Source organism: Eleutherodactylus coqui, chromosome 6 (assembly GCF_035609145.1).
Source record: "Eleutherodactylus coqui strain aEleCoq1 chromosome 6, aEleCoq1.hap1, whole genome shotgun sequence".
Lineage (NCBI taxonomy): Eukaryota > Metazoa > Chordata > Amphibia > Anura > Eleutherodactylidae > Eleutherodactylus > Eleutherodactylus coqui.
This window is the reverse complement of record NC_089842.1, coordinates 116,982,924-117,010,828: the sequence shown is the minus strand read 5'-3', so window position 1 is coordinate 117,010,828 and position 27,905 is coordinate 116,982,924. Positions and strand designations below refer to the sequence as shown.

The following is a 27,905-nucleotide window of genomic DNA, read 5'->3' as shown; positions in this document are numbered from 1 at the left end:
AATAACAAACAATAGTAAAGTCCGGGTTGCTCCATTCCCCTTTGGTCTCCATCTGCATCCAGGCAGCTGATCACATTACGTCAAAGCACACAACCTCTGTGGACTATCACTGGCCTCAGCCATGGTGCTCAGATGGCACGTGATAAACTGTCTGGATGATGACCGGGACTAGAACACAAGAGGAAAACAATTGGGTGAGTATAAGTTAACTTGTTATTTTAATGCAGCTCCACACTTTCAGAATGCTTTTTCCTACTGGACAACTTCTTTAACTTCCCATTAAACTCCTTCAGACTAATTGGTGCAATCACAGAGTTTGCTAGATGGCATTTGAATGAGTCTGACTCTCATTCAAATGCCTCTCTCCATCTCTCTTCAAATGAGTCTCTCCTCAGTAGAAGTGACCACGCTGGATCTCTGTGCCACTATCTGAGACTGGCATGGTCACTTACCACGGTGCAGAAATGACAGTGGTTTGGATTGAAATATGCATTTTCCTTGATAGGGAGCAATGGGCACGAGTTCATGTTCCTGCTGAAAGGACATGAGGATCTACGGCAGGATGAGAGGGTGATGCAGCTCTTTGGACTGGTCAACACACTTCTAGCCAACGACCCAGCATCTCTACGGAAAAACCTCAGGTATAGACTGTCACATCATCGTGTGTGTCTGTGTGTGTCTGTGTGTGTAAGAAGAAAGGGTAGTCACTATTCTTTTGTTTCCTGCATTGGCAGTATCCAGAGATATGCAGTTATCCCTCTGTCCACTAACTCGGGGCTGATTGGCTGGGTCCCTCACTGTGACACCCTACATGCCCTAATACGAGACTATCGTGAGAAGAAGAAGATCCTCCTGAACATCGAGCATCGCATCATGCTGAGGGTAACCAGGACAAAAGTTTACTAAGAATCCTAAAAGTTTTGTACGAACTGCAGAGCCTTTAACCCCATTCCTTGCTGTTTGTAGATGGCTCCAGATTACGATCATCTCACCCTCATGCAGAAAGTAGAGGTGTTTGAACATGCTGTAAATAACACTGCTGGAGATGACCTGGCCAAGCTACTTTGGCTGAAAAGTCCAAGCTCTGAGGTAGGAGATCCTCAATTGCACACCATCTTTGTGAGAGAAATACGTTTCCCTTTCCCCCATGAACGGGGTTGTCCTACCAAAGAATAAATATATAGATTTGTAATGCATATGAATAGAAAATCTTGCTAATCTTACATGATTTGTACATATATGTATATACACGGATCATGAAAGATTAGTAATAGTTTCCATTCACGTGCATTATAAATCTAAAAATGTCTAGTGAAGAGTTACGATACTTAGGATTGAGCCAGCTGGTATATAAAGTGTATAGCAATGTGCACGTCTATCCAGTAAGCTGATTGCTGGTGGACACACATGCTCAGTCACTCTCCCCACTGCCAGATCATCATTCCTGTTCTCGGTCTACTGATTCTCTGTTCATTGAACAGTAGCCTATACAAATTGCTTATCAGGGAAAGACGAGACCCGCGCAGTAGCATCGTAATAGAAAAGCTCAGAAGATTGACTTGTGAGCAAGTACTATTTCTTCTTACTGCCCCAAACTCCATTATCAGAGATCTGCAGAACATAAGGGCCATTCAGACGTAATTATTATCCTGCAAGTTTAGTTCAAACGAACAAAAAATGCGCGATAATCGTTATGTCTAAATGCAAAAACATTGTTTACTATTCGTTTACTTATCATTATCGCTCACATTCAAGTAGCAAAGAAATCATCACTGGATCGCTGAAGTGTAAACGCTCCCCAGTCAGCGGTGATCTAACTGTTTAAATGCTCTGCACAAGCGCGAACAACATTAGCGCTGATGTCAGCAGTCGTTAAGCTGACAGCTGTCCTGTGTAAATCCAGCATTACCGGGGACTATATTTATGGCTACCAGAGGACGAGGCTGACTGGGGACTGTATGTATGGCTTTCAGAGGGGTAAGGAGACTGGGGCATTTACTGGGCACTATATTTACAGCTGTGAGGAGGGGATTGACTTGGGACTTATTGGGAACTACGGGGGCAAAAAAATTAGAGCAAAAGTAAAGCTGATTTATTCATGCGTGAATTGACATAACAACCACCACGATGATGTGAAAAGATAGAACTCTTCAAGTTTTTAATGCATCTTACTGATGTTCTATGTGGGCGCTGTTGGTGACACTTAACGACCTGAAACAATGTACCTCCGCTGCAGTGGAATCGATAACAGCATATGTCAGGACACTTCTGGACAGAACTGGACTTGACATCTGCCATGATAACGACGATGCATTAAAATCCTGAGCAGTTCTTCTATCTCTTCATGTCATTCTGGCTGATATTTGTCAGTTCATATTTCAGGAATTCAACTTTTCTTTTGCACAATTCTTTTTGAGTCACCCTGTGTAGATATAAGGCTGTCACAGGGGGGAGGTGGTGGTTCTGGGGATTTTACTGGGGAATGTATTTACAGCTGCTAGAGGGGTAAGGAGACTGGCTAAAGAACCAACTGCCAGAGGTGAAAGGAGACTGATGATCAGAGAGAACCAAATCAGAAAATACTTATAATAAAAGAAAATATATTATGGAAGCGCACTTTGCAGTAATGCATTAAGCACTTCCGAGACGAGTGGCCAATATATGGAACCTTTTTATGTGCTATGCACGAATGATGGCTTTTGTCTAAAGATAACCATATGCTGTATTTGCCACTTAGCATAAATACTGTTGTGCACAACCACAGTGGCTAATATGATAGTACCTTTACAATGGGTTAAGATAAGAAGATTCTCCAGACATTGGCCTCTGTTCTTAGCTTGAGCTGCCTCCAAATGTACTCGATTCAGATGGCTTTTGACGGTTATGATGTATCATTTTCTTTTTCAGGTCTGGTTCGACAGAAGAACCAATTACACTCGTTCTCTGGCCGTGATGTCCATGGTTGGGTATATTCTTGGTCTGGGTGACAGGTATGTGTTGTGTGTATAGACGTTGGTTAATAGTCATAGTATAAACTAGGTGAGGAAGAAAGTTCTTGATGCCTGTGATTTTCATGCAGACATCCCTCTAACTTGATGCTGGATCGACTAAGTGGGAAAATCCTTCATATTGACTTCGGAGACTGTTTCGAGGTAATTATTTGTATTGTCATTTATTTTATTTTCATGGTTAATGACAATCACGTTCTATTAGAACATATGTGGAGCCCGGCACAGCCATATATTATAATGGCACCCACTGACCTTGGTGGTCGCAGAGTAACACTTAAAGGGGTTGAGTCACCACGGCAATTCATACTTGAAATAAAGCCCAGTTGAATATTGAAACCCTGGTGGATCAGCTTTTATCACCAAGGAAAGTTGTAGCAGTCATGTATTTCCTCTGCTAAGTAGAGCCTTGCCTCTGATACTTAGCAGCCCTCTGCTCTGGCTCGTAGAGGGGAGGCACTGTGACAACCCCTTCAGTTTCTTGTACAACATCACCGCTGGGAAACGTCTGTCTGCAGTCTGTTTCTTTGATGATAGGTGGACATTAGAGGTACTAATAGCAGAATCCCCATGGTTGGCTCATCAGGAGAAACGGTCTAAAGTAGATATGTTCTGACTGTTCCTGATGCAAAAACATTCCCCCAAATCCCTTATGGTAATGTGACAGGATTGCTAAAAGTTGTGCATACACCCAGAAGTGGGAATATTGATTGTGTGCCTTTAGCTAAACTCAGGTCTAAATCTGATTAGTACTTTAAACGCCAGATGATATTAAATGGACAAGTAAGGGCCCTTTTACACGGGCCGACCTGTCAGGCACAATTGCCCAACAGGCCGTCCCAGCGATAATCGTTCCAGTGCTTTACACAGGAACGAACATCGCTCAGTGAATGGAAGCGGAGTGGGTCAGGGATTGTTTCGGCACTCCATTCCTAGTAAACAGGCAGTCATTCATAAGAACGATCACCTGTTTACATGGGCCTATCCGTCGTTCAGTTTTCTGCATGCACAAACGGAACTTGATGCGAACAAATTCTTGCTTGTATGTTAAGATCGGGGCATGCATTTACACTGAATGATAAGTCTTCAGATTCACGCTAGAATTTGTATGATCTATCAGCCCGGGTAACAGGGCCCTCGGGAAACAGGAAATCTAATGTGAAGCAGATGCTGGAAGAGATCAGGGTGTATAAACCTCATTGCAGAATGTTAGTTGGCTATGAAGCCACTGCAGATACAAGCAATGCAGTTCAGATCCTGCTAGAATCACATCGGATGATCTGCTGTATTACCAGTTGCTCTCATCTGCAGATATTAAAATGAAAAGGTATATACACATGTGCAGTCAACTTACTGTGTTTTATTTATTTATTTATTTTTTTAAGGTGGCCATGACCAGAGAAAAGTTTCCAGAGAAGATCCCGTTCCGGTTAACAAGAATGTTGACCAATGCTATGGAGGTTAGTATAGATAAACAGAGGATTATCTGTCCGTCCAGTCTATCTCTTATCTGTATGTTTCATACTTGTCTGTTAATAATACTGGGCGCTGTTTTTACATCCCTGTGTTTTGCCCACAGGTAACCGGCCTTGATGGGAACTACCGCATAACGTGCCACACAGTAATGGAAGTGTTACGGGAACACAAGGACAGCGTCATGGCTGTGCTGGAAGCTTTTGTATATGACCCTCTTCTCAATTGGAGGCTTATGGACAGTAAGTAGCACATGGGTTGTCATCTGACTATCTCTATACACATCCTGTGGTCTCTTTTAACCCCTGGAAACTATTTTCCAGGGTCACACATTTCTCCAAGGTGTGCTAGTGTAGTTAATATGATTAGAAAAATCCCATTCACACTATCTATGTTGCTGGGATTTTGAGTGATAACCTGGCCGTTGCCTTCTGCTGCCGCCGTAGGAGTGTTTACAGTATAGGAAGAGCATGAAGCACAACTTCTGTACCTCCCTAGTTAGTTCATGTACACAGATCTGCCTGAGGTTATCGCCTGCTGTAGCGGAGTCCATGTACATCTATAAACAGCGTGTCTGTTGGTTATATTCAAGAGTGGGCTTTGGGGTAACGGCATAATATTAGGCTTAAATGCATCCTATTTATAACACTAGTAACCTGGGTATTTGAGTAAAAACTGTTGTTCGCTGCGGTTACAGATTCTCACTAATAACCTATTTATGCCACTAAGTTTCTGAGTAATTGCAGTCGTCTGGTTATTGCATCTTATGGAGGATGACAGAATTCGTTTTTTATTTTATGATCATATGTTGAGCTCAGTCTCCTGGGCTTCCATATATATTACACGGTTTACAACCGGAGGGATACAGAAGAAGCCCACCGTTCTGTCCCATTGCCCAATGAATTGTTTACGGGTTGTAGATATGGTAGAATGAGCTGGCCATGGTCCATGCTGCAGTATGTAGAAAGCAAAGCAACGGGTACTCCAGTACCAGATAATGCTATTCGGTATATGAAGAAAAGTGGTTTGAAGTCATCCCACAGGGATCTTCATTGTTTACTTTCAGCGGATAAAACTTGTTCTGATCATGTTGTGGACATGTAATGATCCGTACATCTGTGTGTCTGTCTGTCCATCTCATATCTGTTTAAAATGAGTTTCATTGGCAGGACCAATATCCACTTGCTTTGGCAATTCTAATGTGAAAAGTGGGAATGAAGGATAGAGACAAATCCAAAGTAGTGGCTACAAAGCTAGTGAGCCTCATCCACCGGGTCCATCTACTGTTACTGCTAGCACAGTCTGCTCTCCCTGGGCCGGCATGATTTGCTGCCCTGAATGCATGGCCAGGCAGTGGCCACTCAGTTTGTAGACTCTGGTATATTGTTATGGTGCCCATCTACTTTCACTAGCTGTAGGCTGAATGTTCCGCTGGCCCCCATTTCTTCCATCTCCCCCATACACAAACACTCGGTTCGAACAAGCATTCGTTTGTTGTCATTGGGAACAGTGGAGGAAGCGTCCAGACTGCTCTAATGGCGGCTTATTTCCAGATCGGATCCTCCTTTTCCCCCAACATCATGTGTTGCTAGAAAATCAGGAGGCCCCATACACAGACGAGAGTTTGTTTCTGTTACATTCTTTTGTCATTCCTCTTGTCACTGATCTATTCCTCTTGGCCCTTGTTCACGGTCTTCTTGATTTCATCTTTTGTGGGCCCGTGCTGGCTGATGATTATGCTGGGTTTGGATGAGTTACTCTAGGGTGCCTGGTTTGCCTGGGACACCTTTGTGGAAGAAGCCTTTATAATAATAGGATGTTCTAATTGCACTGGCATGCAGGCGGATTGACACAATGATAAAGTCTAAGATTTTAATCTAGACCATCACTGGTGTTTTGGGCTGATACGTCTGATAGCATGTAAGGTTTTACATGCCTTGTCTTTTAGGATCTCTCTGATTGATGAATTTCTAGGCCCAGTTAGAAATAGGGTAGTTGATTAGCACAAAGGATGGATGCCTGTCTGATTTTTAGATTTCTCCCTTTGAAGACCATGATGTTGGATTGATGGGTAGTACCACGTGGTTCTACACTTCTCCATAATTAGCAGGCTGTCTTGAAGTACCTGTATACGGGACACCTGTCGGGGCGCATAAGCTGCTCAGTAGTGGTTTTGTTTCAGTCAGCTGAAACTGAGCGGCTAGCGAGTATTGAGCAACTTCTGGCTTAGTGCCCTGTCAGGGTCATGAGTACACGGGTGACAGTCACCTATAATAGCTCATTTGAGCTATTTATTCTGGCAACTATTGGCCCATGTAAAGGTAACTTTGGAGGCCTTTTTTGGGCGGTGATACTAGCAAGAGGTCTTCTGCATACAACAGAGATGGTGTGATGAAGGGTGAGACCTGGTGCCGAGGAAGACTCCGAGGCTGTGGCCACCTCATTGATGATGATGCTAAAGGCTGCAGCCCTGTCTAAAGAATGTCTAAAGGCCCATTTACGCAGAGCGATGAACGCGCTCAAAGATCGCTAAAAAGCGATCGTTTGAGCGATAATCTTTGCGTCTAAACGCACTGCCATTCTGCACTGCTAGCTGATTGTTAAATTCAGTCCAGCCTAAAAATTGTTGTGCGGTGTTATCAGGGGTTCTCCGCGGATAATGCTGATAGCATTGTTTCCCGTCAGAGAACAAAGGAGCTGAATGAAGATAAGAGCCCTCGGGCCATTAACCGCATTCAGCTAAGGCTTCATTTGCACGCTAATAAGCTACTAAGTAGCTGAGTAGATACTTAATAGTTTATGCAAAATGATCGCTCAAAACTGTCACTCAAACTCATCGCTCCGTGTAAATCGGCCTTTTGTGATCGTCTCTCCTAGAAATAAGCTCTTCTCCTCCCATTTACCCTTACAGTGCAGAAGCATTGGACAATGTCATACATTTTCCCTCCTTTCTGCTCCCCAGCAGTTTCAGGAGTAGGCTTTGGTGCCAGGTCGAAGGTCCACAAAGCGGGCATATATATATATTTCCTTGCTTTGTATTGTGGCCCTGGCTCCTTATGAGGCTGTGCAAGGTGTACATATAATAAATGTTGCTGTGGTTTGGCATGACCCCTTGGTCTGTGTCTGTCTGTCTCTCATATCTGTCTGGGGTCTAATATATATATATGTATCATATCTATATCACTGTAAATAATATATAATAACCTGGACAAATTTTTGTACACTGAAAGAAAACAATGACAATTCCTGTTCAATGACAGCAAGCAGAGGTCTGGTAATTGATGTGAGGAATTGATAGAGAAATGCAATTGTCTCAACATGGAAACCCTCCGCAGATCATCATGGTTGTTGCTTCTGAAAATCTTGACTTCATACAGCCCCACTTTTCCTCTGCTTTGAGTCCATCACATTTGGCCAATAATCCCTGCAGACCGCCCCACCCTTGGAGTCTAAATAATTACTCTTCTCGATGAGTTTCTTTAGATGTATCCATTGCATGATAATCGGAGTCAAATTATCACCCAGCCTCTCATCATGTTTATATAATGATCTTTTCACAGCCAATATAAAAGGCACCAAACGCTCTCGTACACGGACAGACTCGTACTCGGCCGGACAGTCTGTGGGTGAGTTTAAGCTGAAACCGTCCAACAGTGTGCTTGGAGCCTCCTGACTCAAGACCAACAATGAACGCGCACCTTACATTTTTTCATAAATCAGTAGTCCATGTGAATCCAGTAGACTCTGCAGTATATAGTATTGGGTGTAAGTGACATCTTCCTCACCTTCCAGCCGCCTGTAGTCTTCAGACTCTCTGCAAGTTTTCTGAAAAAAGAAATCGGTGTAGCGTAATGTAGTAAATATCAAGGAGCTGCAGTGTAATTGTGTGTGAGACTGCATGCTGGGAGGGGGAAGCACAGAACATACAGCGCAGCTTCTAGATCACAACTAATTCACAGACACCCATTTTATGGTTATTGCAATAATTATCATAATGCAATTATAAAGAAGTGCGCGACAATCGGTATTCACAAGCATGGAGAAAATGTTGTGCCAATGACCTGGGTAATTAAAGCAAGATTCAGACTGAGGACTTGAGAGATCTCTATTGTCCTTAAAGGTGTTCTCTGCCTTGTATAGTTCCCATTTCTTATGCTGCATTTTGACGTAACGATTAGCATTCAAAAAATTGTTCAAACGAGCGAAAGTGATTGATGATACTTTGGTTTACACGCAAGCCAACGACTGAGAATCATCCACTTTTTGTTCGTTCAGTTTCAGCAGGACTAAAAATCATTGTAGGCTCATGCACTTGTTTAAACGCTCCCCGCTCAGTGTGGTACATAGAAATATGAGCATTGAATGAGAAGTGCCTGGCTAAAGAGGCTGCATGAGTGCTAACGAGTTAAGGCCCATTTAGACGCAACGATTATCGCTCAAAAGATGTCTTTTGAGCGATAATCGTTGTGTCATTTACAGCGCAAGATGATCGCTCAAATGTTGAGCGATCACCTTGCGCTGCGAGCGGGGGGATGCAAAACACAAGTGGAGTGTCCCCGCTTGTCTTCTGCATCCAGCTGTTCCCCCGCTCCGAGCGCCTGGGTGTTATACAGCCGAGCGCTCTGAGCGGAGGATGCAGAAGACAAGCGGGGTGTCCCCGCTTGTCTTTTGCATCAAGCTGTTCTCTGCTCGGTGCGCCCGGCTGTTATACAGCTGAGCACTCCGAGCGGGGTGTGGAGAACAGAGCTTGGACAGCTCTGTTCTTCATACCAAGCCTGTGGTCAGGGAGCGGGATACAGCTAAAACAATACTATGAGCTGTATCCCGCTGTGAATCCCTGATAAGGCTCATCGTTGGCTTTCAGCACGCTGAAAGACAATGATGAGCGACGGCTTAACGAAAACTGCAGCTTTTAAGCGATAATCGTTGTGTCTAAATGGGCCTTTAGCGGTGACGTCACTCACTCGTTCAAATAAGAATCAGTTCGTCTAAAAGCGGCATTAGAAATGTCCCTTTACAATATACTGATTACAGAGTGTCTTCCAGCAATAAGCTGTAATCTGTGGGGAAACCTGGCAGTAATTGTTCAGTTTCACTGCAGCGCCACCACTGGGAAAATTAAAGGGGTTTTCCAGTGAAATATTATTGGTGACCTATCCTCAGGATAGGTCATCAATACTTGATTGGTCATGGTCCGTCGCACAGGACCCCGACCGATCAGCTGAGCGGGTGCATGCTGTCAGCAGCGCAAATACACAGAGGTCGCAGTGGAAGCCTCTGCGCCAACCTCTGTGTATTGCCCGGCGCTTGCAACTGCAGGCACGGCTCTCATTGAAATCAATGAGAGCCGTGCCTGCAGTTACAAGCACCAGCCACTATACAAAGGTCGGTGCGAAGGCTTCCACTCCAACCTTTGTGTATTTGGAGCAGAAGTCTCCGCGCCGACCTACCATGTAGTGGCCGGCACTTGTAACTGCAGGCACGGCTCTCATTGAAATCAATGAGAGCCATGCCTGCAGGTACAATCACCAGCCTCTACACAGGGGTCGGCGCAGAGGCCTCTGCTCCAACCTCTGTGGTGTTGTGGCCCTGACAACATGCGCCTGCTCAGCTACAGACCCTAACCGAACAACTATCGATGACCAATCCTGATGATAGGTTATCAATAGTATTTCACTGAAAACCCCCTTTAAGCATTACACAGTGTCCATTCAGTGTCTATGTAGTACAGGACAGGTCAGGTCCTCCAGAGCAATAGACTTAGAACTGCTTTCCATTGCGGTCAACAGATGAGGTTTGTGAACTGAGAACCCCTCTGAGAGAGTGTACCACAATTACAAGTTATCTCCTATCCACAGGATAAGGGATAACTTGCTGATTGACAGGGATCTCACCACTGAGACTCCTGACGTTTTCTAGAATGGGACTCCCATGTCCCGCTCTGTCCCGTCGCAGTGGGGGTCACTTCTTCCCGCGCAGTGACATCACTGAAAATGGAGTGCCGGCCTAGCATGTGCGGTCGGCACTCCATTCATGTTGATGGGGCTGACAGAAGCAGCTGAGCTGGTGCTGCTCGGCTATCTCAAAAGTGCAACTGAATGGCGCGCTAGTGCGTCTGTGTGTCAAGTGCTCCATTGAGTCTCCTCAGTAACCCTACAGTAAGGAGGATGGGTGCCATGAGACATCTGTTCTCTAGATCGCCAGGGGTCTCAACAGTGAGAACCCCACCGATACGCAAGTTATCCCTTATCATGTCGATGGGGTATGGCTTGTAATTGTGGTACAAACCCTTTAACTGAAAATTCCCTGATGGCGTATATGAAATGGATTCTCCAAACTAGATTGTGTCTTCTAACATCTCATGTGCTCGTAAAAGAAGTCCGGGTTAATACTGTGTCCTCGCATCCCGGGTTCATTCTAGATGATGTAATGGTGTTTGACAGCTTTGTCCACTATCCTCATGGGAAATCACAGCTAAATTACAATGTTCTGTGTTACAGCCCCAGAGTTTTCCTACAACGACCCTTTGGGCGCAGCACAGTGTGGGCTCATAGGTCATAGCTGTTCGCAATCAAGCAAGCATAAACACCTCGGTGCTGATGGCAGCATTTGTACCGTAAAGTGTATATCCTTGCGAAACAATAAGCTTCATCCCATGCCAACACTTCAGAATGCCATCTCTTAAACTTTACAGGGCATGGAACAAAGCATAGTGTTGATCCAGCAACCTATTAACCCCTTAATGACATGGCCTATTTTGGCGTTGAGGACCAAGCGATTTTTGGTATTTTTCCATCTCCATTTTTCAAAAGCCATAACTTTTTTTTATTTTTCCGTCGACGCGTCCGTATAAGGGCTTGTTTTTTGCGTGGCGAGCTGTAGTTTTTATTGGTGCCACTTTTGGGTACATAGACAATATTGTAAAACTTATTATTTTTTTAAGATAACAGGGAGAGAAAACGCATCAATTCTGACATAGATTTTTTATTTTATTTCATTTTTTTACAGCGTTAATCATGCAGCATAAATGACACACTAAATTTTTTCTGCGGGTCGGTACGGTTACAACGATACCAAAATTGTTATATTTTTTTTTAGGTTTTTACACTTTTTTGCAATAAAAAGCCTTTTTTTTTGGAAATCTTTTTTTTTTTCCTCTATAGCTGCATTCAAAGTCCTGTAACTTTTTTATTTTTCTATGTACGGAGCTCTATAAGAGCTTATTTTTTGTGAGACGAGCTGTAGTTTTTATTGGTACCATTTTGGGGAATGTACGGCTTTTTTGATCACTTTTACTGCATTTTTTGTGAGGCAAAATGCTAAAAACTAGCATTTTGCCTCTGTTTTTTAGCTTTTTTTTTTTTTACGCTTTTTGTTGTACAAAATAAAAAGTGTGTTCAACTTTTTGTACACGTCGTCACGGACGCGTCAATACCCAATATGTGGGGTTTTAATTTTTTTTTACCTTTTTTTATGCTAATATTAGAAAAAGCATAAAAAAAGGGGTTTTTTTACATTTTTTCTTTACATTTTTCTTTTCTTTTTTTTTTCACTATTTGAGTCCCTCTGAGGGACTTTAACCACTGCCCTGATGATCGCTGTGATAAGGCATGGCAGAGCTACTGCTCTGCCATGCCTTATCGCTTATACAGTGAGCATAGGCATAGGCAATACAGGACGCCTGTGTCTGGCGTCCTGTTGCCATGGTGACAGGCCAGGCTCTCGCGATGACATCGTGAGAGCCGGCCGGAGACATAGGGGGAGCGCGATCCCTCTGTGAACTCTTTCCCTGCCATGATCTACTTAGTTCGCGGCAGGGAAGGGGTTAACAGCGGGGGGCGCATCTCCGATGCCCCCCCGCTGTTGCAGCGGGACGCCGGCTGTGACTGACAGCCAGCTCCCGCTGCGGGATAGCGTGAGGTCAGTCATGACCGGTACGTCATTTTGCGCGAAGTACCAGGCTCCCATGACGTACCGGTACGTCATGGAGCGGGAAGGGGTTAAAAAAAAAAGTTTACAAACTTAGAGTACATTCATAGAGGGCAGAAACACTGCGGCAAATTCCTCAGCATTTACGCATAAAAACCTGAACCACAGGTGTGAATTTTGACCAGGAATCTGCTGCATGTCTGCAGCTGATAGTAGCTACATTGCTGCCCCTCAGCTCGGAATACATGGCACTGTCAACACCCTGGCACAGGTCCTCCAGCAGCCTCTAGTGACTCCCGAGCCGCTGGTCAGGTGATTGCACTTCCACATCAGCTGAAGAGCGGCTCGGCGCTCATCAGAAGCTGCTGGGGAGGGGAGCCTGTGCCAGGATGCACTGACCATGTATTCCGAAGGGAGAGATGCAGCTACTAAAATTCTGTGAAAATTGTGTGACATCCATGCCGATTCCAGGTCAGGTCCCAGTACCATCTAATTCAATGGGGATCCATGCCGTAATCTACACTGCATAGATTTATTTCCATACGTAGATTTCAAATATGTATGTGGCAACAAAAAAGAGTGACGCGTCACTTCTTGATGCCGATTCTGCAATGTATCCGTGTCAGGAATTCCACATGGGAATTTCCCGATGGAATAGGCTACATCCATGTGTGGATGCACATCCATATATTTGCATGTTTTTTTGGTGGAATCCAAATGGAAAAATATATTTTACTGTATGAATATACCTTAAAGCTAAGATGAGCTCCATAAATGCCACCCATCAAAATATCTGTGTATTAATGTAGAATCTAATTTTCAGGAGCCGGTGTTAATCTTACCATAAAAGGCTTTTCACATGTTTTTAACGTTGGGCCTCTGTCGGGCTCAGAGCGCTCGACAGTCACCCCAGCGATAATTATAATCCTTGCTTTTACACATCGATCATTGCTCAGTGGATGGAGGCGGAGCGGGCCGGGAACGCCGAGGATCATTCTGGCACACCCGCCTCCATTCACAGTAAGCAGGCAGTAGTACATAGATGAATGAACTACTGCATGCATAAACTGAACAGTGAATGCTAAGTGAAGGAATTAATGTTCGTTGTTCAGTCTTGCAAGCATTTACACTGAACGATAAACATTCAGATTCTCGCTGGATCGTGAGAATCTGAATTGTTATCGGCCCATGTAAAAGGGCCCTTAACAACACTAGAATAAACAAATCAACGGTTCCTGGTGGCATTCACCTCCTAAATTTTGCAGGAATTAATTACCATAATAGACAGGTGCTTATTCCTAATATTTAAAGAGGTTCTCTGAGACTTTTACTACTGATGACCTATCCTAAGGGTAGATCAGCAATAGTTGATCTGTGGGGTTCTATTGCTCAGGACCCACACTTATCAGCTCTTCCCCAGACTTGCTCTCAGTACGGACAACACTGGAAGCAGATAGCACTGTCAACATTGCAGTGGTTCAGTTTGGTACTGCAGCACAGCTCCCAGTGAAGTCCAAAACTGGCTTAGTGATGGTATATCTTCAACTTGGGTCACAGTTGCCACTGGGATACCATGGGAGTCAACATCGGGCCACTTCTTTTTAATAAGTTTATTAAATTACTTTGTAGATGATTTACATAGTAGAATTTCAGTCTTTGCAGATGATACTAATCTCAGTAAGAGTACCTTTATACGGGACGTTTGGCAGGTACATAAGCGCCCGCCAGCTGTACCACGGGCTACCTCCAGACTATTCCTCCTGTGCTTTACACAGGACCAGTTGTCATTCAAGTGACTGGAGGCTGAGCAGGCCAGAATTGTTCCAGCCACCCGCCTCTATTCACAGTAAAAGGAGTCGCTCAAACATTAAGCAGCTCCTATTTACATGGCCTGACAAACGCTTGGTTTCTGGTTAAGAACCATGAATTCCAAGAGGCGAGCGTTTTTTCTGTCCTCAGCTGTATGTACCCAGGACAAATATCACCTGAATTGGCTGTTTTCAGCGAAAAGTGGAGCGATAATCGCTCCAGTTAAAGGTTTAGCAACCAGTGCCAGGCAGCTGCTGCCTAGGCAAATAAAATCAGGGGATGCATCAAAAGAGGCTTAGATGCTCGTGACCAGAACATAGTTTTGCCTCTATACAAATCACTGTTCATACAACTTTGGGAGGATTGTGTAAAATTCTATAAAAAGGACATAACTGAACTAGAACGGGCACCAAGGTAATGTAAGAAATGGATGTATTGCAGTGTTAAGAGTTTGTACTCAGTGTACTCAGTTTGGAAAAGACAGCTTTAGTTAGGCTATGTTCACATCTGCATTTGGAACCCCGTTCAGAGGTTCCATCGCAGATCCGGCACATAATGCCAGAAGAGAGAGTCCTTCATGAACATTTCGTCCAGTAAAATGCCAGACAGTTGAGCGAGCACTAAACGGATACCATTAAAGTTAATGGGGTTTGTTTTGCAGCCTTCGGTTCTGTCATAAGACGGATCCTTTCGGCCAGGGGATTCCCCTTTCTTGCTCTCATAATGCAGCAGGAAAACTGAACAGCGAACGCTGATATGAACATGGCTTTAGGGGTGTTGTAATTACATGGTACAAATATATGAACGGGCAGTATGGAGACCTTTTTAATGATCTCTTTACACCTAGGCCTGTAAATAATAAGGGCCATCCTCTTCATTAAGGTTTCCCAAACTCCAGTCCTCGCGACCCTCCAACAACTCAAGTTTCCAGGATTTCCTCAGTATTGCACAGGTGATGTAATTATTGTCAGTAACTCAGACATTGCCACAGGTGTTCTTACTATAGGTTATCCTCAAATCATGACCTGTTTGGGGGAAGAGGGGGTCTGATGTTTGGGAAATGCTGCTCTAAATCTCTGGGAAGGAAGGGTTCACCATCATCATAGTCATAAATAGGAATCCTGTACTGGTAAGAGGCGTGAGACTGTGGAACTCTCTGCCACAGGATGTTGTGATGGTGGATTTATTGTATAAGTTTAAGTGGACCCTGGATGCCTCTCTTGAAAAACATAATAATAGAAGTTATGGACACTAGATTTCTATATATTTCTAGATTTATCACCCTTATCAACTCTGTTCATCTTCACAACCAATTTTTTAAAATGTCTTTTCAATGCATCGAAAAAGAAAATACAGCAACTCTTCAAATAGTTTTTATTAAACAATCTCCTTCTGTTTTAGATCTACAGCTTCTATGCAGACCTTTATGTCAGCATGGTAACAAAGTCTGTGTGATGTGACCCTGCTGTCGTCTTGCCATCCCAAGTTGTTCCCTACTTTTAAGGCTATCTTCCCACCTGCATATTATTAGTGGAATCCGTTTTGCTGCTACTTTATGGCGGCATAAAAGGGGAATCCCCTGAACGAACTGATCCGTCTTATGATGCAACTGAATAGCGCTTAATGGACCCTGTTGACTATAATGGCATCTGTTCGATTTCTGTCCAGCCATCTGGCATTTTACCGGACAAAAAAAGTACTCCGTACTCGGGCGAAAAGATTCGGGGGGCTCCGTGGGTGAGTGGGGGGTTGCAGCGGGGAGTGGAGGGGAGAGGGAGAGAGAGGGGCCCCCCCCCCCCTGTTCCCCGCTGCTACCCCCCGCTCCGCCACGCCTCCCCCGGCGCCCCCCGAATCTTTTCACCCGAATACGGAAGTACTCGAAAATCGCGGTGCTCGATCGAGTAATTACTCAAAACGAGTAGGTTCGCTCATCTCTAGTCCTGGCATTTCATGCTGGATCTGTGACTGTCCTCTGAATGCAGATGGTGAACACAGCCTAGCTAGCAGACATTTGACCGCAGCCTCAGACTGGTAATGGGCTACAAACAAACCCTGTGCACTTAGGACCGCAAAGGACCTGTAGACACACAACAGATTTTTAATTAGGACTATTTGCAAAGTTGCTTTATTTTTTTACTTTCAATGCATTCGTTGCAATGGGCGTTGTATCTGACCTGCTGCTCTGGAACAAGGATTGTGGGATGGCGAAGGACTAGCTGCCAGTCCTCATCCCATTTTGTTTATAGTGGTGGTCACACGTGTAGTCGCTCTTCATTCATGTCAGTGGGAATTTTGCATGTGTGCTCGTTCACCTGTCTGCTCCAAGCAAGGGAGCCCCTTCATTCTCAGGGATGTGGATATGGTAGTTGGACACCTGCATACAAACTGACTTGCCTCAGTGGAAAATAACTCTCAGTAACATAAGAACAAATATTCCAGTAAAGGGGTTGACCTATCAGCAAGGTTCCTGTCTGTATTGCCTATTCTTGCCCTGGAAGACTACCACCATGTATTACATCTATACCCATTCATTTTCGTGGGCATTGTGTAATCATGCAGTTTTTCCTGCAGCATGTGCAACCATCTGTAGCTTCTCCTGGCAATAGCCAATCACCAAGTGGGTTCAGTGTTGATCCCCTGTACCTGCCCAATCGTCCAAACCCTCAGTCTGTCTTGCTGGATACACTCTAATGACAAAATTGAGAAAGTTAATTATTTTTCTTTATGTTGCTGAACCTTTCCACTCCGTCACATACAGTAATGATACCTCAGCTCTGCTATGCATGTCACGGAAAGGAAGGCTTTCCTTTAATGTTCTAGTCTTTGTGTTTTCCTCAGAAATGCTGGAGACTGTGGAGCTCGGGGAGACTGCTTATAAGAAGCCTGGAAGTACTGTGCCGGAGTCCATACACACATACAGTAGGTTCAGGGCTACTACCTCTTATCTGAACTGGGGTGGGTCAAAAATATGGAAATTTATCTCATACAAAACAATCGGTTTTCAATCAAGACTTTTTGCTAAGTTGCTTCATCTTTTATTTTGAATGAACTGAAACCATAAAAAAGGCTTACAAAAGTCTACACACCCATTATAAGACTACTCATAGTTTGACCTGTTTAACAATGCCATGCATGTACAGTGGTTCTGATGTATGGAGAGGTCTTCTATCTCTCTGTTCTATAATCAACTTGGAACAGGTTGGGCGGGTGCTTTTTTTCCCCTCTCACCGACTCCGTTGGACCTGGCAATCACCCCACTGCCGGATGTCCCCCACATGGCAGGGCTGCTGGGTCTTAGCAGATCCAGTTTGCTCTGCCAGTGACTAATGGTACAACAGAGATGGTTTTCCCTGTAAATTCCTCAGTGACAGTAGAAAACTGCAAAGTAAAGGAAATTTATAGAGTGAATGATCTCCTTAGGTCTTTTAAGTCCTCATGGAATACATATTATGCTAAAATATATATGAACACAAGTAGCTATACGTCTGTCTGTCATGGAGAAACTTTTGCACTTACTACCCTTAATAAAGTTTGAAAAGGAAAACAAAGCATTTCTTTAGCATTTCTTTAAAAAGGGGTTTTAAAAACTTAGCCCTAGTTGTAATGAACAAAATGGAAAAATTGTTTTAGTAGCTTAACAAAAGAAAAGTTAGGCTCTGTTCACATTTTCGTTCGAGGCTTCTGTCTAATGTTTGTTTAAAATGCTGGGAAAAAATGGAGCAGCATGCTGCGATATTAATTTTCCTGGTAAAAGTGACATACTGGTTCTGTCAGGCACCATTGGTGGTTGTCATTTTACTGACACCGCACCCCATTATTTTCTGTGTTCTATGATGGAACAGAAATAGTAAAGAGAAATCTGAACAAAGCTGTTCGACCACCGAATCACTGTCTGATTATTTGTGACTGAATCATTTTGGTCACTAAAGGCCCTTTTACATGCAACGATTATCGCTCAAAATGTGTCCAAACGGACGAAAATAAGCAATAATCTTTACATGTAAACGAGGGCATCATGCACTTTTCGTTTGAAAGATGGATTTTAGGCTGGAAGAGCTCAGTGCACTGCTCCCGTCTCTTCCAGCCTCCTCCCACTGCAGAGAGGGACGCCATATATCGGCCGGCGTGAATACGTGGCCGATATACGGTCGTCTGCATAAGCCCTTAAAGCCTTTAACGCTTTATGCAAATACATTGCTCAATCTTTCGGCACTTTTAAAGATTATCTTTGCATGTAAAAGGACATTAAGGGATAAAATACATTAAAAAATATGTAATTTTATTTTGTTGCTGCAATTAATGCTGTTCTCATTTCCATGCAGTTGGAGATGGCTTGGTGCAGCCTGAAGCACTGAATAAGAAAGCCATTCAGATTATTAACAGGGTTCGAGATAAGCTTACAGGTAACTTCAGGCTATTCCATTGGGGAAAAAACAGAGAGTATTATATTGTCAGAAATACCTAATGTAGTGACAGACAAACTGATCATAGCAATGTTTTACTTGTTTTGTAGTAGTTTTCATAAAATTCCCTTGCCCTCCTGCTGCTGATTGTCCGCTGCCTTCCTATAGTGATGGGGAGCCAGTAGTTTATAACTATCAAGGACTTCAGACTGACTCCAGCAGTCGTCTCGTGCTGCATCTGATGAACAGGGATTTTATTAGAATAGGTGCCACAACGCTATAATCACAGTGAATATTACTACACTATGCCGCCCTCAGACAGGACAGCATAATCCTAGTTACAGATTCCTTTTAGGCTGGGTTTCCATTGGACAAATCTTGCAGAATGTCTGCAGCAGGACCGCACGTAAATTCCGCGAGATTTCCGCAGTGGAAGGCTGCTTCCAAACCTGCACCATTTGGTGCTGAATTTGAAGCGTCTTTATTCCGGTGCAGAAATATCTCCCCATAAAGAGAAGTGAGTCCACAGTGGAAACGGAGATACAATTGACATGCCGCGGATTTGAATTTCGCGCCACATGTAAGTTTCCGCGTGGCTTGTCCGCAGTGTGTGGACGAGATTTTTGCAAATCTCGTCCACTTTGCTGCTTAGTCTCAGGCTTAAGATGCATGTGAAATTTCGCCCCCATGAACCCAGTCTAAAGGTGCCTATATAGATAAGAGCAAAGCCAGTCAAACCTTCCAATTTCAGCAGGACCAGCCGAACAACCTATGTGTATGGAGCCTCCCCTCCCTCAGATGTGCCCCCACAGGTGATGTTAGAGAAAAGATGCATTGGGAATGTAGAATTTTAGCATGCCTGATCATTGCTTCTCATAGGAGATAAGTCACTGCCAGAAATGTGTGTGACTGGGTCGAAAGGAATATGGCGGGGTCTGTATAGGAAGCATCAATCGTGCCATGTTGGGCCTACAATCATATACTGGAACCGTAGGCTTCTGTAGATTGTTACTATATTCACCATTGGGGGGAAAAACACATACATGGTTCAACCTCCACCCAAATGATTGCAAAGATTAGGGTTTGACAATGGGCTGCTGATCATTTAAGTGCAGACGACCTACTATGACAGAGCCTGTTACTTCTAATATAAGTATGAATGAGGGAGTGGATCTATAATCCACATTACTAATATGCTCTCATTTCTCAGGTCGAGACTTTTCTCATGATGAAACTCTGGATGTGGCTACACAGGTAGAACTACTAATTAAGCAAGCGACTTCTCATGAGAACCTTTGTCAGTGTTATATTGGATGGTAAGTAACATAGTATGCTAGGCTGAAAGACCACCGTGTCCGTCTAGTTCAGCCTGTCCCCCCCTCCTTGTTGATTCAGAGGAAGGCAAAAAAATGACAGTTGTTTGTGTATATATGTCTATATATCAGATAGTCGTTAAACATTTTAAGTGTAATTCTAGCTTTGAACATAATTTAGTTTCTATTCCCACATTCTGTGCCAATTAGTTTCATAATTATCTTTATAGGAGTTGGAGCTACATATTTCTGATATCAAGCTGCATACTCCTTTCACTCAGCCATAAAGTTACAGATAAAGAGGGGAATTTACAATGACTGGTAATTCTTATGTCAATTTTAATTATATTGGTATAAAATTTTCCAAGTTTGAGACGCACACCTCAATTAATTTGGCACCTCAGATTTAAATCTATACCTACTATGAAGTGATTTTTTTTTTGTCTAAATTGTAGTAAATTTGACGGTACATGGGGGGCCCCACCCTTCCCACAAAGTATCTCCCACTTTTCTAAAGTGGTGAGAAAGCGTGAAACTTATTTTTGCACAAATGTAGCATGCACCAAAATTCGTAACTTATACACCAGAAAACAAGTATAAATGGTTTAGTCCATTCCTACCTTATTCTGTCTGACTGTAGCCACCACTAGGAGGAGCTTACTATTTTCAGTAAGAGCTGTATGTAATGAGCTCCCCCTAGTGGTAGATGCAGGCAGCCAGAATTGAATTGTTGAACTCTGTCAGAATTTATGATAGACACTTTTTAGTGTATGTTAAAAATCAAAAAACAGGCCCAAACCCAGAGGTACTATAAAAGTCTGATGATTTCATTAATATCATGCCTCCTGATGCATTTTGTCCAGTATAGTGGGCATTGTACATTAAAATAATCAAATGTAACATTAACGCCTTTCAGATTAACCCACTCTTGCCAATTGTGCAGCGAAGATTTTAAGAACTCGAGAACCCAAAGAATTTTATAATATTGATAGTGTGTTTGAGTTTTTATTACCACTGGCCCTTCTCTTTGCAGGTGTCCATTCTGGTAGGAAATGTTGTGATCTTCTCCTTAACAGCCCTGGACCAGCCAAGCCAGCAGAGGTCATGGTCACTGATCACCAGTGTCTCTCACCTTAGTGGACAGCCTGGTAATAAACTATGGGCAATGTGATTTAAAGCTCCTCCCAGCCTCACGGAATTAATTCAGGTTGGGATGGATTTGTGTATATAGGGATCGCTCTGTGCCGCGCCAATCATGCTTAGCGCCTATCAACTGACCTGGAAGAACAACAGCCTGTTACCCAGTTTTAAATCAAGAATGCACCAAGCAATTTATTACAGATCTGGGTAGTTGGATGTGATGTAGCTGTGAAGAATTATGATTGTTGATAAAGAGATATGAAATGTATATGTGACGCCAAGTGCTCTAGTGCCGCTTTGTTTATACATTATGTTGGAATTTTTATACATATATTTTTTGAGTACTGCATGAGATTTCCATGTTTCCCAGTGCAAGGATCCATGAGAAGAAGATGAGGACATTACACGGATTTACCCTTAAAATGAGGTGAACATCATATAAATGGATGGAAAGCAGAGCAGATACTCAGCCCAGCCTATTAGAGATCAGAGCTGTGGTGTTCCCTATATGAATATGTATTTTCTGTGAGCATTAGGCTTTTGATTAACTCCTCTTATTTCTTGACATATGATTTATACTAGTAATAATATAGTTTACACTTTCCATCTTAAAGTGAATATCCAGCCTTGAATGTCATTTTGGATCTTTTTTTTATTCTAAATAAGCTTAAAATTCTGTGCGGATTAGTTTCTTAATATATCTTTAGAGCAGTCAAAGTTACATTTTTCCGATACAGAATGCTAAATTCCCTGCAGAAACAGTTAAATAGTATAATTTTAGCAGTTTGCAGCGATCACTAGGCGGAATTTAGCAGCTTCTAGTTTAGGATAGCACAGTATGCAATGAGCTCCCTCTAGTGGAGGCTGCTGGAAGATAGAATTGTATCCTTAACCTCTATGTTTGGATCTCTGAATTGGAAAAGAACGGTTCAGACTACTAGAAAGACATATTATGAAATCAACCAGTACAGAAAACTACACGATAAAAAGGTGGACTTTTACTTTAAAATTAAAAAGCATAAACTCCTAGGTTAAATATACATTTTTTTTCACCATCCTCTGTCAAAAATATAAGCAGTCTGTCCTAGTCAAATCTATTTTTGCAAAAGATGGCCGACTAAAAAATGGCTGGCCTGACAACACACAGCAGAGTGGTCACCCAGCTTTCCTAGGAGTGCTGAATGGTAAATGTGCCACGTTAGGCAAAGATATTCGTTGCGAAGGAGGCCGTTCACATTAGGATTTTAGCATCTGTCAAGCAGAAGGAATAAGTATGTTGCTTGACGCACCCATTGACTATGATTAGTGAAACCTAGTTCAAAAATGCGTACGTTTGATTATGTCTCACCTCGCTTACATTTGTGCACGTTCTTGGGTGGAATAGAAAAGTGAAGCATACCACGCTTTTCTGTCCCACAAAAAAAAAAGTGTATAGGAGCATTTACTTTTTTTCTACATTCGTCAATGGAAAAATGTGTAGAGATGCACGGCGGCAGGTTTACATGCGTTTCATGTATACATTATTTTATTAAATTCTATAAAGGAAAAAAAATGTTCCAATACAGAACTATTAAGAAATGCGTTTACAGTGAAAAGCATATATGTTTTTAATGTAAAAACGGACACGTACGTATGGAAACGTAGGGCTATTTAATTTTTTACGTTTTAAACACAGGTATGCTTAAAATGGGATATGTTTGTATGCATTTCTTCATGTAAGTTTTAATGTATACATTAAACAGACATAGAAATTGTAATGTGAACAGCCCCTTATTTTACGAGGCAGATGTGCTGTTCAGGACCCAAGGAAAGCTGGATGAACCCGCCTGTGGGATATTTGTGGTTACCTGGCTTTCCTAATGACAGAAAACAGGTCCAGGATATATGAGGGGTGTTTTAAGGGCAAATGCTCTGACAGTGATGTACATCATGTGGCTACCCAACTGTTCTGTAACTAGAAGTCCCAGCATGGCATGAAAGCTGCAGACTGTTATATGATGTGACTCCTAGTTTAACAACTCTGGAGCCATGGTGTCTAAACACTCCTCTCTGACGGTAACCTGCACCTTCTTAAAGTGGACCACCACATTTAACTGAAGCACTGCCGTCATCCCCTCCTGTCACAATGTCCGGTATGAAGAATGCAATTGCCTTCCATCCCATGACGTGTTCAGTACAATACATAGAAGAGTAAGGCCACCGAATTCATGAAATACCAATCCTGTAATATCCCAATGACTCCAGTTCCTCGCAGGAAGGGTCCGGACATGCAGGGCTGAGTAGGACATTCTAGAAATGGATCCTGTCTGCACGCTGGAGGTGGCCATAAACTACCTGTACCACTTCATATAATAGGACAATGCTATGCAAGCCATTGTCGCATCTGTTTTGCATTCGGTATATCGGCACTGCATTTGACATTTCTACGATTGCATTACACTGACATTATAAAATCATAAGACTATGTGATTCTGTATATTTTTTCTTTATAAATTAAACTTACCATTAAATATTGATCGACTTCTGTTCTTATTTCCACTCGCTAAGACTACTCCACCCATCATCAGCTCTCTTTTCAATTGTGCAAGAAAGTTGGACAGCTGTACAAGTCAGCCCGATCAATGCTTGTCTACCGGAGGAAGTTGCTCAGCATATAAGGACCCTAACAGTCTGTGGCTGGCTATAGGAGCTTTATAACCACCCTGATCACTCCTCAGCCTGTCTCACAGGCATTCACTGTCTCTTATAGACTAAGCTACCGGAAGAGACAGGATCATCTAATATGAGACATTCTTAAAGTGTTCTCTACCATTCCTTATCAGAAGACCTCTGTATGGAGCGTTTATGTCCCAGTCCTGCAATAAGCATTCAGAAAGGTATTGCTACTAGTATAATAGAATTTCCTTTCATCCAGAACACAATAGTCTGGAACTGCTTATATAAAGATGGCCATACAATTAGATGAGATGTATGCTGAATCTGCACATTTGGCAGGAGCTGACCATCTAATGTGTGTGTGGCTGTCCCGACTCCCGTGATGGTAGATGTCCGGGGAGAGAAGGATTGAGCAGTTGGATTTCAATATGCCAATTTTTTGCTTTGTTTTCATGAGAGATAAGCTGCGCTCAAATAAGAGTCCAGCCAACAACTAAATAAAGGCGTATGGCCATCTTTACTGTGAAACTGAGGGCAACCCATTTCCATATGGCCTTGTTCTATTCTACTGATCTCCGATCAACAAGAGTGGTGAGCTGACTCTGGCCAAGGTTTTGCGTCTGTCATACGGACGGGTGTTACAGCCTGACTGAGAATCTCCTGACCTGAACTCGAATGATCCGGCCAGGACACGCTCATCTGTCAACAACTTAGGGCTCTTTTCACATGATATTACCCGATCCAGCGCTAGTTCTGTCCCAGCTAAGCACCTTCAATGCAGAAAACTGCATAAGGATGGAGAGCAGGTCATGGAACCACAGGGTTCCTTATGTGACATGAAGACCTCTTTTGGTCTCAGTTTCACATAGTTTCCATCGGTTTTAGTTTTTTGAAACTTTTTAAACTTTTAAATTTAAAAGACTGTCAGGGACAGAGACTGTAAGAGACCAAAGAGGTCTCCATGTCACTTTGAATCCTATGGTCCCACCCCACTTCTGTCCTGCATTCAGTCCTTATGCAGTTTTCAGCATAGAATACAGAATTCCAGGACACGAGCCTGTGTTGGATACAGGGGTGCAGTGGGCAGAGGCCCCAGGGCTGTATTCACATTCTGGAGTGCAGTTTTGACGAGTATGCTGGAAATATAACAATGTATACAACTGTATGCCACAAAGTCCCATTGTTTAAAAAAAATGAACTATACTGACCTGTAAACTATTTTGTGGAATTCCCAGTCTCAGGAGTGGCGGAGATTGTGGAGATCATCACAGTGTCTACAGATCTGTCAGCCTGCAGCCTGAGTGTATGGGAACGCCCCTAGGAAGATAGCTCCTCCCCTCCATTAAGAAAATGTTCCTGTGTCCTTACTACTGAGGCTCTGTACCTTAAGTACAGAAAGTGGGTTGCAGGGGGCCTGGAAGGGAGACCGCTAATAGCAGCCACTTCAAACGTGATTCGCAGTGGTAAGGCCACAAATTTATTAAGTACGGTATATTACAGAAATGATGAGATTAACACAAGCTTAGTAGATGAACATAAATTGTCCGAAAAGTGCCCCCTTTAAAAAATAAAAAAAAAAAACTGTCATATATTATAAATCGGACTGAAAGGAAAACCTGATTAGTTAAATAGAGTATCTCTCAAAACTAATCGGCCGCTTTCTTAACCCCTTTAAGAATCGGGGTGTTTCGGTTCAAACACTTTTTAGGAATTGTAACCATTTGGTGGTTTTATGCCCCTATTTTTTTTCTTTCCTCAGCTACCAAAATTATTATTGCTGCAATTTTCTTTTATAATATCTTTTTTTTCACTTTTTTTTAGTTTTATTGGGGATAAAAAGCTAAGTTTTTTTCTTAATTTATAGTTTTCAAAATGTATTATACTGTATTTACTCTAAAAGCACAGGAATGGGTTCCTTTAGGGCTCCTGTCCACGGGTGATTGTGCATTGCGTTACCCGCGGCAATAATCCGGCCGTGGGTAACTAAGTGCACACTTTCCATAGCGTTGCTGTGGAAAGTGCAGCCTCCTGTCCAGGCACGGAGAATCGGAGCGATTTTACGCTCATGGGACTCAAGTTGCGGCATGCCGCGATTCTCCGTGGTGAGCCTATCTGTCAAGTAGGCTCACCGCAGAGAAATGACAGTTCTCTCCCCTGCTCCCGGGCGGCGGAAGGTCGCTAGCGATATTCCGCCCCGCCTGTGAACAGGGGGGTGATGTTTCAGATGTTTTGATATATAATTTGTATAGTCTTGGATTACAGGGAGCATATGGCAACTGCTTAGGTTTGCATTTGCATTGGCGCTGTTTATTTTAGTCAGTCTTTTTTCTAATTTTTGTAACTTTTTTTAATATTTATGTCCCCAATGACATCATACCTCTTGGTCATTCACATAGTCTTTTTCTGTTTGTTTGTAATTTCACACTTTTCCTTCCATAGGACCCCCATTTACAGGGAAAAACCTCGCTCTGTAGTGACATCAGTCCCTGGCTGAACTGGTCTAGATCTGCTTAGACCTTGATAATCTACCATGGCAGGGACCACCTGGTATTGAGTGCTCTGTAGCCTGTGAGAGAGAAGGCAGAAGTTGTTAAAAACTGCTCCTGCCTTTTTCTACAGGTCCTCAGCTGTCTGTGACAGCCGAGGACCTGACCTGACCTGCTACATTGCATGAGCTTTAACCCTGTGCTGCAGTTTTATGATTTGTTGAGATTCAATCCCAGGAGCAAGTGCTGTAAATTTACAGAGCTTGGTCCTTGTCATTGCCAGTGCCCTAATTCCCCTTTTATTTCAGCTTCCCTCCTGTGTAGCAGCTCACCCCCCCCCCCCCCTTTTCTCCCTCACTCCCCCCCCCCCTCTTTTTTTTCCATTTACCCTGTTCTCTTACACCTTTCTCTTTACCCATTTCTTGTGGTTACAGTTCCTCTGTTATATGGGTGACTCCTCATGCCCTGTGGTGCTAACCGCTGGCTCTCTAGGCTCCCCACCTGTGGATCCCTGCTTGCACACTGGCCCTTAGGCCAGACTCTCACAACCGTGTGGTAATACGCTGCATGAAAATCGCACTGCTTTACTTGCGTATGGAACTGCGTATTGTCAGGTTTTTACTCACATAGGCGCAGCGTATTTTACGTACGGCTGTCCTTTACTGGTTTACTCTTTTTAATTTCTTTTTCATGTCTCCTAACAACATGCATAAAAACCGCTGCACCCACAAGGTCCTTACATATGCACTACGCTTCGAACTCACCCATACAGAACAATAGGATCTTATTGGCGTAAGGCGCGGTAAAATAGAATGGGCTGCGTTCTTGTTTTTTACACGTGTAACATAAATATACATAAGTGTGAATGGAACAATGACAATCCAGGTACTTGCATTGCCGCCATTTCCCATGTACTACAGATAATAGCCCCCAGCACGTTGGGGGACTGCTGCTGGTCTATCCTGCTGCGTGCAGTGCTTCCGCCTCTGTAATAAGGAGCTCCGCATTGTATTTTGTATCTATTGGAAAGCAACACAACCTTTGCACTAGAAACAATAGTCACAGTTTACTAATCTGGGCCTGTAATGCCCGCGTGCAGCCTGACTCGATGGGCCTCGCTCAGCAGTAATGCCGCGTGCGGCCTGACATGATGGGCCTCGTTCAGCAGTAATGCCGCGTGCGGCCTGAGCCGATTGGCCTCGTTCAGCAGTATTGCCAGCATGTGTCCTGACACCATGGCTCTCGTTCAGCAGTAATGCCCGCATGCGGCCTGTCACGATGGGCCTCGTTCAGCAGTAATGCCCGCGTGCGGCCTGACCCGATTGGCCTCGTTCAGCAGTAATGCCCACATGTGTCCTCACACCATGGCCCTCGTTCAGCAGTAATGCCCGCGTGCGGCCTGACACGATGGGCCTCGTTCAACAGGAATGCCGCGTGCGGCCTGAGCCGATTGGCCTCGTTCAGCAGTAATGCCAGCATGTGTCCTGACACCATGGCTCTCGTTCAGCAGTAATGCCCGCGTGCGGCCTGTCACGATGGGCCTCGTTCAGCAGTAATGCCCGCGTGCGGCCTGACCCGATTGGCCTCGTTCAGCAGTAATGCCCACATGCGTCCTCACACCATGGCCCTCGTTCAGCAGTAATGCCCGCGTGCGGCCTGACACGATGGGCCTCGTTCAGCAGTAATGCC

General features: G+C 43.6%; 1 protein-coding gene across 7 annotated transcripts in view; it reads left to right on the top strand.

Annotated features, from left to right (window-relative positions):
* The window catches only part of MTOR (mechanistic target of rapamycin kinase), a 155,445-nt gene extending 131,856 nt beyond the window's left edge, over positions 1 to 23,589 (top strand). For 5 of the 7 annotated variants that reach the window (XM_066607451.1, XM_066607449.1, XM_066607450.1 and 2 more), the window contains 12 exons: positions 506 to 641; positions 735 to 882; positions 967 to 1,089; positions 2,908 to 2,990; positions 3,080 to 3,152; positions 4,394 to 4,468; positions 4,588 to 4,723; positions 8,042 to 8,107; positions 17,058 to 17,138; positions 18,542 to 18,622; positions 19,833 to 19,938; positions 20,969 to 23,589. In XM_066607451.1, coding sequence (XP_066463548.1) covers positions 506 to 641; positions 735 to 882; positions 967 to 1,089; positions 2,908 to 2,990; positions 3,080 to 3,152; positions 4,394 to 4,468; positions 4,588 to 4,723; positions 8,042 to 8,107; positions 17,058 to 17,138; positions 18,542 to 18,622; positions 19,833 to 19,938; positions 20,969 to 20,984 — 1,124 coding nt within the window. In that variant the 3' untranslated portion in view covers positions 20,985 to 23,589. The remainder of the gene's footprint in view (positions 1 to 505; positions 642 to 734; positions 883 to 966; positions 1,090 to 2,907; positions 2,991 to 3,079; positions 3,153 to 4,393; positions 4,469 to 4,587; positions 4,724 to 8,041; positions 8,108 to 17,057; positions 17,139 to 18,541; positions 18,623 to 19,832; positions 19,939 to 20,968) is intronic. The other 2 variants (XR_010793177.1, XM_066607452.1) reach the window with 2 other exon arrangements.
* Positions 23,590 to 27,905: the final 4,316 nt, after the last annotated feature.